Here is a 12,739-nt window from a genome sequence, read left to right as displayed (position 1 = left end):
GTAAGATTTGCACATTCTCCTACTGTCCTGAGGTGATGGCCTCTCTTCCTTTATTCTCCAGATGCAACTTTCTCTCTCCCACAGCCAAACCATCGGCTCTGCCAATTTTCCCCACTTTCTTATAATATGTGCTATGAATGCATGTGCTGAGCTGTGTGGAGAGCCCTGAGCAATGGACTCACCAAGCACCCCTAGCACCCATTGCCTCAGAGAGTGCAGGAAGTGTGTGGAAGTCATGAGTCTTGTAGATAGCTTCATAGAATCCAGCTTAATTTCCTCTTCCTGGGAGGGTGACTCTGTCCAGGTCCATGGCATCCACTTCTGCACCCTTCCTCCAGCTAAAGGTCATTGGTGCCTGCCTGTTCCTGGTATGGTCTTTACTTACATGAACCATGGGCATTCTTGTGAGACTCTCCTTCCATTGTTTGTAATATTCTCTGCCCTGAATACTATTGCATGCTGAGTTGCTCTGGCTTCCCACCTCCGTTGTCTTTCATTAATACTCAGAATATTTAGGTTTTACGCACTTGAACAGTAGAAAGCGCAGGAAGAACACTCTTTTTTTCACAGTATGAACATACAGGATGATCTCAAAAGAGGCCTTGCTCTGTTGAGTGGCAACTGGGAAAAGTATGACATAAGGGCTGTGTTCAGATCATACAAGGGACCTGCTCATTTCCCACAGTGTTTAGTTGCAAGTGCCACTGGCGACAGCTCATTTCTACCTTTTCTTTCCCATCTTTGACATGTTGCTGACTTGTCATTTCATCTTTGACTTTCTGACTTTTGTCTACTTCACTTTTGTGGTCTTTTTGCAACACGTGTCCCCCTGCAAGTCTTTCTCTGCAGTATTCTTCAACATTGACCTCCACATGTGTTATGAGGTGCGTATATATTTATTTATATAAATATATAAACCTATCCATTTATTGAATTACTAGAAGCCCAGCACACGAAATCATGCACGGGTACGGCCCCTAGGCCTAGCCCCGCCGCTGCCAGTCCCCAGTCCAGCCCCTGCCGCTGCCACCCACCCCGGTTCCTCATTCACCATCCAGCGATTAAAGGAACAGCCCTCTCTGCCTCAGGTGCCTTGTGCCATCAAAAGACACCTGGCCCTTCGCTCCCTTTAAATAAGTAAAATAAACGCCCTCTCTCTGTACCTGTCTCTTCTCTCCCTTGTGAATCCTTCCATAGCTGGCGTCACCAGCCAAAACCCTAACAATGACGTGGGAAACTCAACCAGGAAGGGCTATGCCTGTGGGAGGAGGTGCAGGGAACCAGGGCTGCCCCCTTGCTCCTGCCCCGCCCTCCTACCCTTCATCCCTGTACTGGCCCAGCGGCCTGGCTCGGCCCCTCCTCCATTGCAGAACTGCTCAGCTCAAGCTCTGGCCCCGCCCATCCCACAGGGAGGAGCATGCGCAGCTTCTTGCAGACATGGCAGTGGCTGTGGAATAGGGAGGAGGCGGATTATTCCTGAGGAGGGTGTTTCTGCTTTGAAGCTGATTTCTCCGTCCACCTCCCCGCAGTGAAGGCTGAGGGTCGCTGCAGGCGCTGAAGTCCTTATTGAAGTCTCCACTCCATAGCATCTCACAGTGGTTAGTCCGCATCCCAGGAGGCTGTGCAGTGGAGGCACCACGTTCCTTTCGGAAGAAACTTAGGATCAATCAATCGGAGCCTCTCGACCGAGGGGGAAGGACCAAGAGGTCTGCCTTCCGCCGGCTCGCCAGTTCCCGGTCCTACTCTGCTGCCACCCAGCCCAGTTCCCCGTGGTTCCATGGTGGCCATCCAGCAATGGAAGCCTGCAGGCTGCAGGGAGGGACTGAGAGATGGTCACTGCACCTCATAGCGACTGGTTGATCGGTCATTCTGGTTGTGACGCCTGGGCTTTTATTATATAGGACTAGAGGCCCGGTGCACAAAAATTTGTGCACTTGGGGGCAAGGGGGGGTCCCTCAGCCCGGCCTGTGCCCTCTCGCAGTCTGGGACCCCTTGGGAGATAACGACCTGCTGGCTTAGGCCTGCTCCCTAGGTGCAGCCCCTGGTCGGGCTCAGAGCAGGGCGGATTGGGGAGTTGGGGCGCCGCCCCCTGTCATGCACAGAGCAGGGCGGATTGGGGGGTTGGGGCACCGCCCCCTGTCACACTCAAAGCAGGGTCGATGGGGAGGTTGCGGCGCCACCCCCTGTCACGCACAGAGCAGGGCCAATCAGGGGGTTGGGGAGCTCCCCCCTGTCAGGCACAGAGCAGGGCCCATCAGGGGGTTGGGGCGCCGCCACTGTCACACTCAGGGCAGGGCCGATGGGGACGTGATGGCTCTACCCCATCACACACAGAGCAGGGCCCGTGGGGGGGGGGGGGGGGTTGGGGCGCCACCCTCTATCACCCACAGAGCAGGGCTGAGCAGGGGGTTGGGGCGCCACCACTCTCACACTCAGGGCAGGGCCGATGGGGAGGTTATGGCTCTACCCCGTCACACACAGAGCAGGGCCCATGCGGGGGGGGGCGGCGAGGGGGGGTTGGGGTGCCGCACCCTGTCACACACAGAGCCGCAGGGCAATCGGGGGTTGGGGAGCTCCCCCCTATCAGGCACAGAGCAGGGCCGATCAGGGGGTTGGGGTGCCTTCCCCTGTCAGGAACAGAGTAGGACCGATAGGGAGGTTGTGGCCCTGCCCCCTGTCACACACAGAGCCACAGGGCGATCAGGGGGTTTGGGCGCTGCCCCCTGTCACGCTGATCCCAGTGCTGGGAGGCCTCGCGGCTCTGCTGATCCCGGTGCTGGGAGGCGTATTACCCTTTTACTATATAGAATAGAGGCCTGGTGCATGGGTGGGGGCTGGCTGGTTTGCCCTGAAGGGTGTCCTGGATCAGGGTGAGGGTCCCCACTGGGGTGCCTGGCCAGCCTGGGTGAGGGGATGATGGCTGTTTGCAGCTGGTCACACACCCTTCAGGGTGGGGGTCCCCACTGGGGTGCCTGGCCAGTCTGGATGAGGGGCTGAGGGCTGTTTTTAAGCTGGGACTGAAGCTCCCAACTGCTCCTTTTTTTCTTTTTCTTTTTTTTATTCTGGGCCAGCTTTAGCCTGGCTCCAGCTCTGAGGCCTCAGCTGCTGAAAGCAGGTATCTGGTTTGTTTAGGTTCTATAATCGAAACTCTGTATCAACTCCAGCTCTGAGATCCCAGCTCACTGAAAGCTGGTTTCTGGGGTTTTGTTTAGCTTCTATATTTGTTACAATGTTTCAAACTGCAGGCTCAAAGGCCAGCAAGGCAGGCGGGGAATGTTGGTTTCCTCCGTCACTGAAGCAAGCAAGCCTCATGTTCAGTTTAAGCTGCCTGGCTGCCGGCCACCATCTTGGCTGGCAGTTAATTTGCATATCGCCCTGATTAGCCAATGGGAAGGGTAGCAGTCGTACGCTAATTACCATGTTTCACTTTTATTAGATAGGATACTTGAAATAAGATGTAACTAACATTCTTTTTAAAAATTCTTTATTGTTTAAAATATTACATAAAATATTATATGTGTCTCCTTTTACCTCCATTGACCTCTCCCTGGCCACTCCCACCACCCAGTACATGCCTTCAACCCCTAGTGTCTGTGTCCATTGGTTATGCTTAAATGCAAGTATACAAGTCCTTTGGTTGATCTCTTAGTCCTCCCCTCCCCCTGCCTTCCCTCTGAGGTTTGAAGGTCTGTTCAATGCTTCTCTATCTCTGGATCTATTTTTGTTCATCAATTTTATGTTTTTCATTATATTCCACAAATGAGTCAGATCATGTGATATTTTTCTTTCTCCAACTGGCTTATATCGTTTTGCATATTGCTCTCCATGTCCACCCATGCTGTTGTAAATGGTAATAGGTCTTTCTTTTTTTATAACAGTGTAGTATTCCATTTTGTAGATGTACCACAGTTTTTTAATCCACTCATCTGCTGATGGGCCCTTAGGCTATTACCAAATATTAGCTATTGTGGATTGTGCTGCTATGAACATAGTTGTGCATATGTCCTCTCTGATTGGTGTTTCTGATTTCTTGGGATATATTCCTAGAAGTGGGATCACAGGGTCAAATGGGAGCTCCATTTTAAACTTTCTGAGGAAACTCCATACTGTTTTCCACAGTTGCAGCACCAGTCTGCATTCCCACCAGCAGCGCACGAGGGTTCCTTTTCCCCCACATCCTCCTCAGCCTTGTCATTTGTTGATTTGTTGAAGATAGCCATTCTTAAAGGTGTGAGATGGTATCTCATTGTCATTTTGATTTGCATCTCTTGGATGATTAGTGACTTTGAGCATGTTTTCATATGTCTCTTGGCCTTCTATATGTACACTTTCAAAAAGTGTCTATTTAAGTCTTTTGCCCATTTTTGATTCGATTGTTTATCTTCCTTTTGTTAAGTTATATGTTAAGTTATATTTAATCTATGTTGGAGATTAAATTCTTATTGGAGTTAACATTGGCAAATATGTTCTCCCATGCAGTGGGCTTTCTTGTTTTTTTTTATGGTTTCTTTTGCTGTGCAGAAGCTTTTTATTTTGATGTAGTCCCATTTGTTTATTTTCTCCTTCGTTTCCATTGCCCTAGAGGCTGTTTTGGTAAAGATATTGCTGTGACATATGTCTGATATTTTGCTGCATATGGATTCTTCTAAGATTTTTATGATATTCCATCTTACGTTTAAGCCTTTTATCCACTTTGAGGAATATGTCCATTTCTTCTTGGTTGACAAGTTTGTTGGAATAGAGTTGTCCATAATGTTTTTTTTAACAATCCTTTGTATTTCTGTGGGTTCTGTTGTTATTTTGCCTCTTTCATTTCTGATTTTTTTTTTTTTAATCTGGATCCTCTGTTTGCTTCTTGGTGAAGCTGGCTAGAGGTTTGTCAATCTTGTTTATCCTTTCAAAGAACCAGCTCTTGGTTTTATTGATCTTTTGTATTTTTTTGTTGTTGTTCTCTATGTCGTTTAATTTCACTCTAATCTTTATTATTTCCTTCCTTCTGTTCACTCTGAGCTTTTTTTGTTGCTCTCTTTCTAATTCTTCAAGTTTTAGAGTTATATAACTTATTACCAGCTTTTCTTGTTTTTTGAACTAGGCCTGTAATGCTATGTATGAACTTCCCTGTCAGGAATGCTTTCACTGTGTCCCGTAGATTTTGAATTGTTGTGTTTTCATTGTCATTTATTTTCAGGATGTTTTTTATTTCTTCTTTGATCTCTTTGGTAACCCAGTCATTGTTTAATAACATGCTGTATAGCTTCTACATGTTTGAATTTTTAAATTGGTTTTATTGTAGTTTATTTCTAATATTATGCCATTATGATCTGAAAAGATGATTGATATGATATCAATCTTCTTGAATTTGAAGAGACTTTGCCTGTGTCCCAGTATGTGGCCTATCTTTGAAAATGTCCCATGTGCACTTGAGAAGAATGTATTTTCTGTAGCTTTGGAGTGAAATGATCTAAAGATGTCAATTAAGTCCAGGTGATCTAGTGAGTCATTTAGGATTGCCATTTCTTTGCTCATTTTTTGTCTAGAGGATTTATCCAGTGATGTCAATGGGGTATTAAAGTCCCCTACTATGGTTGTATTGGCATCGATCTCTCTCTTGATAGCTTCCAGAAGTTTTTTTATGGATTTGGGTGCTCCTGCATTGGGTGCATATATGTTTACCAAAGTTATATCCTCTGTATGGATGTCTTTAGTATTATGAAGTAGCCTTCCTTATTTCTTGTTATGGCCTTCACTTTGAGGTCTATTTTGTCAGATATAAGTATTGCTATCCCAGCTTCCTATTTCATTTCCATTTGCCTGAAAGGTATTTTTCCAACCCTTCACTTTTAGTCTATGTGAATCCTTTGTTCTGAGGTTGATCTCTTGTAGACAACATATATATGGGTCATGTTTTCTTATCCATTCAGCCACTCTGTGTCTTTGGATTGGAGCATTTAGTCCATTTATGTTTATGTTTAAGGTTATTATTGATAGGTACATGTTTGTAGCCATTTTTATTCTTTATGCCTGTATTTCTTCTTCCCTTTCTATTTTTTCTTTTTACGACAATCCCTTTAGCATTTTTTGCATTGCTGGCTTGTTGGTAATAAACTCCCTTAGCTTTTTTTTTTTTGTCTGTGAAGCTCCTTATTTCCCTTCATTCCATTCCCTTCTAGCCTGATGTATTTCTGTTGAGAAATCATTTGATAATCTAGTTTGAGATCCTTTGTAGGTAACTCTTTGTCTCTCTCTCTCTCTGACAGCCTTTAAGATTCTCTCTTTGTTGGTAACATTTGCCATTGTAATTTTGACATGTCTTGGTGTGTGGCTTTTGGGTTCATGTTGTTTGGAACTCTCTGTGCTTGTGTGACTTTTCCATCCCAAATTTGGAGTCTTCTGTTATTATTTCTTCAAATATGCTTTCTAATCCTTGCTCCTCTCTTGTCCTTTTGGCACTCCTATTATACATATGTTACTTTGTTTCCTGTTGTCCCAAAGCTCCCTTAGGCTCTTCTCTTGCTTTCTAATATTTTTATCCAATTGCTGCTCAGATTGGGTGTGTTTTTCTGGCCTTTCTTCCAACTCACTAATTCAATCCTCCGCTTCTTCTAATCTAATGTTGAAAGTTTCCATTGTGTTTTTTATTGTAGTTATATCATTCTTGATTTCCTTTTGATTCTTACATAAGTTGTTGGTTTTCTCATCCATCCATTTTATGAACTGTATGGCTCTTACTATGAAATCTTTTTCTGACGTATTGCATGCCCCTGTTTTATTTAGTTCCTTTTCTAGCAATTTCTCCTTTTCTTTCATTTGGGTTTGTTACTTTGTCTCCCCATTTTTGCTCTTACTGAAAGGTCCAGGCACAGAGTCCTGAGGGGCCTATGGCTGAAGTGGAGGGCTTGGTGGGAGGGTCGCACACCTGAGAATCACCAGAGAATCCAGGCGCTGGGACGTGAGGGGGCCGTGGCTGAAGTGGTGAGTTGGTGAGAGCGTTGCACACTCTGGGACTCACAGGAGCCTGTGGCCAGGAAAGCTGCAGTCCTGGTGTTTGTGCGTCTGCAGCTGAGATAGCAGGTCTTTGGATAGAGTGGCTATAGGGTCCCAGGTGGTGTTTGGTGTTTGAGGCCAGTCTCAGTGGTAGTAGGGATAGGCTCCTAGTCTTAGCAGCTGTCCCCTTCCAGATGGCATGGTTTCTGAGCCAGAGTTGGCTTCCCAGGAGTGCTTGCAGCAGTAGTAGGGGTTCCCCTTCTAGGGGAGCCCAGTCTTCAGACTCCTGAGACTCCTGGAGATCTAACTGCCCTCATATATCCACACACTTCCCTTTTACTCCCTCACAGCCATCCTGCTGGCCACAATCCTCACTCCCTCTGTAACCAACATTCTGCACAACTTACCCATGTCACCAGCAAACAAGCCCTACTGAATTCTGTTGGCAAAAGAATGACTTTGTGATACCTCTTCTGTTCCATGTGGCACTTGTCACATATGTATCATATTTTGTTTGAGGTCCTCCTTGTTTTTGAACTTGAGCAGCCCAGAACTTCATAGCTTCATCTTGTAAATCCTTCCTGCAAATCTTTTATTTTCATCCAGTTGCATGAAGCCAAGGAATATGAGCAGCACACTTTTGTAATGGGTCTTCCCCCTGTCGCTACAGTCAACTGATTTCCTCACCATTTTTCTCTTTGCAGGTTGTTGGCATAAAACAGAAGAGGAGGAGGAATGTTCTGATGCGAGTGTTTCTGTACAAGTGGAGTCAAAATTCATGGCTTCTAAGACAGTGCCACCAACCCTGAAGACCCACCTCTGTAAGCAGTGTTTCTCAGTTTTAAAAGATATTCAACTGACTGAGTCACAAGCAGCATACTTTGAGCAGAAAGCCTTCTTCAGTGACACCTGTGTGAGAAACTTCTGTTCCAATGCAAACCATCACCAGCAACAGAGGGATACCAGTGGAGAGAAGTTCTGGAAAGAAGCTATGGACAGGGACTTGTTTGTGACCAGGTGCAGCTTCTACTTGTCAGGGGTGCCTTCAACCACTAGGGAGGCTGGGAAAGACTGGCCAGCCAGCTCAGGGTTGTTGCAGCCCCAGGCATCTCTTAACACTGAGGAGCCTCACAGGGGCAATGAGATTTCACAGAAATTTCACAATGTAAAAAGTCATCACCAGTGGAACAAACATGAAAGTGCTGCAAGCCACAGACATAAATTTGTTCAACATCAGGGTGTCTGCTCCGGTGAAGTGAAATATGAGTGTAACAAATGTGGGAAAGTTTTTAGATGTATCATTAACCTCACTCAACATCAGCGAGTTCACACTGGAATTATGTCCTATGAGTGTACTGATTGTGGGAAGCTCTTCCATCAAAGATCTTCCCTCACTAAACATCATAGAGTTCATACTGGAGAACAATCTTTTGAATTTAGTGAATGTGGGAAATCACTTAGGTGCAGTAATTACCTCTTTAACCAGAAGAGAGTTCACACTGGAGAAAAGACATATCAATGTAGTGATTGTGGGAAATCCTTCAGTCAAAACTCTAACCTCATTCAACACCACAGAGTTCACACCGGAGAAAAGCCATATGAGTGCAGTGATTGTGGGAAATCCTTCAGTCAGAACTGTTCCCTCATTAAACACCACAGAGTTCATACTGGAGAAAAGCCATATGAGTGTAGTGATTGTGGGAAGTCCTTCAGTCTGATCTCTACCCTCATTAAACACCACAGAGTTCACACTGGAGAAAAGCCATATGAGTGTAGTGATTGTGGAAAGTCTTTCAGGCAAATCTTTGCTCTCACTGAGCACCAGAGAATTCATATGGGGGAAAAGCCATATCAATGTAGTGAATGTGGAAAGTCCTTCAGTCATAGCTCTAACCTCCTAAAACACCACAGAGTTCACACTGGAGAAAAGCCATATGAGTGTAGTGATTGTGGGAAGTCCTTTAGTCAGAGCTCTGCCCTCATTAAGCACCACAGAGTTCATACAGGAGAAAAACCATATGTGTGTAGTGATTGTGGGAAGTCTTTCATGCAGTTCTGTAGTCTCACTGAGCATCAGAGAGTTCACACTGGAGAAAAGCCATATCAATGTAGTGATTGCGGGAAGTCATTCAGTCAAAGCTCTAACCTCATTCAACACCACAGAGTTCACACTGGAGAAAAACCCTTTGAGTGTAGTTTATGTAAGAAATATTTTAGCCAGAAACATAGCCTGATTAGACATCTGAGAGTTCACACTGGAGAAAAGGCTTAAATACCCAGATCATATTTTATCTTTCTCACTCAGAATGGCAATACTGAAGGAGATACTTTGGGACCCATTTACTGAATATAAGCTCCTTTTTTAGAAAGATATACAGGCAGTCCTCAGGTTACGTCAGACTCAATGTACGTCATTTCATGGTTACGTCACCATCTCCCATTTACAGTATTTATAAAAAAAAAAAGTTCTGTTGTTTTGATGTATGTACATATGTGCTTTATGTTTTCTATTATTTATTTACCACAAGTAAAGGTCAAGAATTGTTATCTTTTTTTTTTTACTGTTTCACTTAATTACTGCTGTGTGTGTGCTCCATGTGAGTGATGTAGGTACTTATGTAGGTGGGTACATCACACTGTAAGAACAGATCTCCGACATAACCCAAGGACCTACTGTACTATGCTAGTTTCCTCATAAGCTTCAGGTACAACTGAGACTTGAAGGATCTGCATTTGTCAACCTGCCCAGACCTAATATCCCATTGATGTCACTGCGAGTATTTGTGGCTGAACAATTTCACCTCTACCACATGAAAAACGTGCATCGGTCACAACACCTGTGTGCTTAGGGGACATGAATTTTGTGTTCTCACTTGTGCTGGAGGAAATTAAGATTTTTCTGAGCTCTTAACAGGACCTTCATTCTTTTATCTTTGGCTAGGGATTGGAACTGACCCAGGGTTCATCCAGAGCACCCGTCCTTAATTAAGAAGTGCTGCCTCTGTCAGGGACACTGTGGTTTTTACATTATGTTGTGATGAATTGTTTCCATTCTAATTCACTAGCTTGCAAATTACTTGCTGTCCTCTGCTCCCATTTATGTTTTTGTAAATGTTTTTTCTTTTTCTTTTGTACCTTTAGTTTGTTGGTTCTATTCACTGCCTGGGATGATTTGAAAGGAAAGTTGTGATCTGTCAGCGTGGAAAGGTAAATGGATATGTTAGGGTCCCAAACTTTCCGTGCTTTGGAAGGCACAGCATGACAGAAAATCACTATTGTCCAATATTGGCTTATTTTGTATTGCTTCCCAAGGCTGTAAAAGAAAGTGTACATGACTTTGTGGTTTTAATTTGAAATTAGGTGCCTCTTTTATTGGTGAGATCACTGGTCACCCTGAAGAGGAAGCCTTTGTTGTGCTTGTACAAACAATATGCATTAAAGTTTGTATTACATAAGTTTCAGCGATGTTTAGAGAACTATTCTATACGTGCTCCAGAAAGGTCATGTGCCATTATGTATGAAATTTCATAGGCTGTTTTCATTTGTTGTGAATCTCTGAGGTGGAACTAATAGGGACAGAAACACTTCTTTTCATAATCATGGAAGAGACTGCAGTTGAACGAGATGAAAAGTATCTCTTCTGGACATTAACCCATAATTATTCCAGGGCCTGTGGCTTGTATCATCTTTTAGGACATTCTGAGGACCTCCGTAACTTTCCTGTAGCTGAAATCACTGGCACACAAAAAAATATAAAGGTGCTATGAATTCTGCTGGCCCCTCTAGGGTATGCACCTCAAGGTTGTTGCTTGACAAGCAAGAACTCAAAGCTAGTGAAAGGATATATATATAATCTAATATGCAAATTGTCCTCTCAGGGATTTGCACAGGAGACAGGGTATTCTATGGCTCGCTATGACATGTGCTGACCATCAGGGCAGTGTGGAAGGAAGGAAGGCCCCATCCGGCAGCCAGAAGGCCCCGATTGGCTCTGATTGCCGGCCAGGCCTAGGGATTTTACCCGTGCATGAATTTCATGCCCTGGGCCTCTAGTAATCCTATAATCAGTTCCAAGGTATGTCTTTTGTAAGCAGTCAGCATTCCTGTTGATTCCCATGGCAAGAGTCTTCACTGCTTGCCAATATTTGCTGCCACTGAGGCAAGGCTGTTTCTCCCAGGAAATAAGAATTGACATGCAACGAAGTGTACTTTTCTGATGTGTACTATTTGGTGAGCCTTGAAATAGAAATAAAATCGTGAAACTGTTAAATGTGAAATAAATTCACCTGTACCTCATACACAGGATGGGGCAAAAATAGGCTTACAGTTGAAAGTACTGCAAACAGAGAGATTATTCTTTTTTAAAAATAATTTAGAAAATACTTTTATTCATTTTGGGGGTGGGGGGAGAAAGGGTAAGAGAGAGGTAAACATAAATCTGCTGTCTCCTGCAGGCCCCCTACTGGGGACCCATTTGGGATGTGCACAGACCTGGAATCAAACCAGAGACCTTTCAGTGACTGGGATGACACCCAACCAGCTGAGGACACTGGCCGGGGAAAAGTTTATTCTTGTATCATCATTTATTAATTATTGTATTATTTTCCATACCAACAACTCTAAGCCTACTTTTGCCACATCCTGTATTTTCCTCCAGCCCTTTTATAATCTCTTTTTTGTGCCTTTCTCAGTGCTCCATGCAGTCATTGATTTCCCTTCCTTTAGAATAGAATAGTTCATATTGTTCATAGTTTTATAGGCACTGTTTGGTGTATATTGTTTAACAAATACTGGTTTCCTCCATTCTACACAATTATTTTGAGATTCAACAGTAATGCTTATGTGAATACTAGTACTTGATTTTTTTTTATTGCTGAGTACTATTGGATCTATTGATCTGTGATTTTGGTTATTTCAAGGTTTTATAAATAAATCTGCTGGGAATATTTGTGTTCAGTTCTCTATATAGACATGTTTTACTTCTCAAATTGTTGCAGTGTAGTTGAATGTTTTACATTTAAAATACGCAGAACTGTGACCCAAAATAGAGATTGCTTTTGCCTTTCCACTAGCCCACAGTATATAAAAATTCCAGTTTTTCTGCAGCCCTGCCAGCACATGCAATGGTTAACTGTTTTAAATAGTAGCCCCTGAAATGAATATATTGTTAACTCTATTTCATTTTAAATCCAATTATTCTAAGTAATTTTTATGATGAGGGTTTATTTCATACATTTATTTAAACTGTATTTTCTTTGTTAAAATATCAGCTCAGAATCTTTTTTTATATTGTTTAAATAAATTTATTATTTTAACCAGAAGAAGGACTGTGCAGCATCTAAGACATATGTTTGAATTTCAGTAATTCCTCAATGACTCGAGTGACTCCTTTGCCATATGGAACCATAGGTATTGAATACTGGGAGGAAAATTGTTTTTCTCAATTTTTATCCTGTGTTCAATTTAAACCAACTTGTGCCATATATGTTGAATCTGCATTGTTTACATTTCCCACCACTCTTTTTTTAAGTCTAAGCATTCAGTAATACATTAAGGGAAGTATAGGTTTGTAGTATTTGTTAATTTCCCTGGTGTAAATACTCTCATTGTCTCCAGGTTCAAACTGCCAGAATGATGGCACTGAACATAGACCTCATTTCAGTAGCGCATCATTATATTTATTTTTTTTAACATACTGATACAGTAGCAACAAATTTGCTCAAGAACATTCTTAATCAAACAGTAAAATAATGGG

At 43.3% G+C, this 12,739-nt stretch overlaps 1 protein-coding gene across 8 annotated transcripts in view; it reads left to right on the top strand.

The window, feature by feature from the left end:
• Positions 1-11,936, top strand: part of LOC132222885 (zinc finger protein OZF-like) — a 782,465-nt gene extending 770,529 nt beyond the window's left edge. For 6 of the 8 annotated variants that reach the window (XM_059678239.1, XM_059678232.1, XM_059678233.1 and 3 more), the window contains one exon: positions 7,689-11,936. In XM_059678239.1, the coding sequence (XP_059534222.1) occupies positions 7,689-9,256 (1,568 nt within the window). In that variant the 3' untranslated portion in view covers positions 9,257-11,936. Of the gene's footprint in view, positions 1-6; positions 1,599-7,334 lie in introns of those variants that run through there. The other 2 variants (XM_059678237.1, XM_059678236.1) reach the window with 2 other exon arrangements.
• The last annotated feature ends 803 nt before the right edge of the window (positions 11,937-12,739 follow it).

This window comes from Myotis daubentonii, chromosome 21 (genome assembly GCF_963259705.1).
Source record: "Myotis daubentonii chromosome 21, mMyoDau2.1, whole genome shotgun sequence".
NCBI classification, from domain to species: domain Eukaryota; kingdom Metazoa; phylum Chordata; class Mammalia; order Chiroptera; family Vespertilionidae; genus Myotis; species Myotis daubentonii.
The sequence above is the reverse complement of the archived record's forward strand: the minus strand, read 5'-3'. Positions and strand labels throughout refer to the sequence as shown.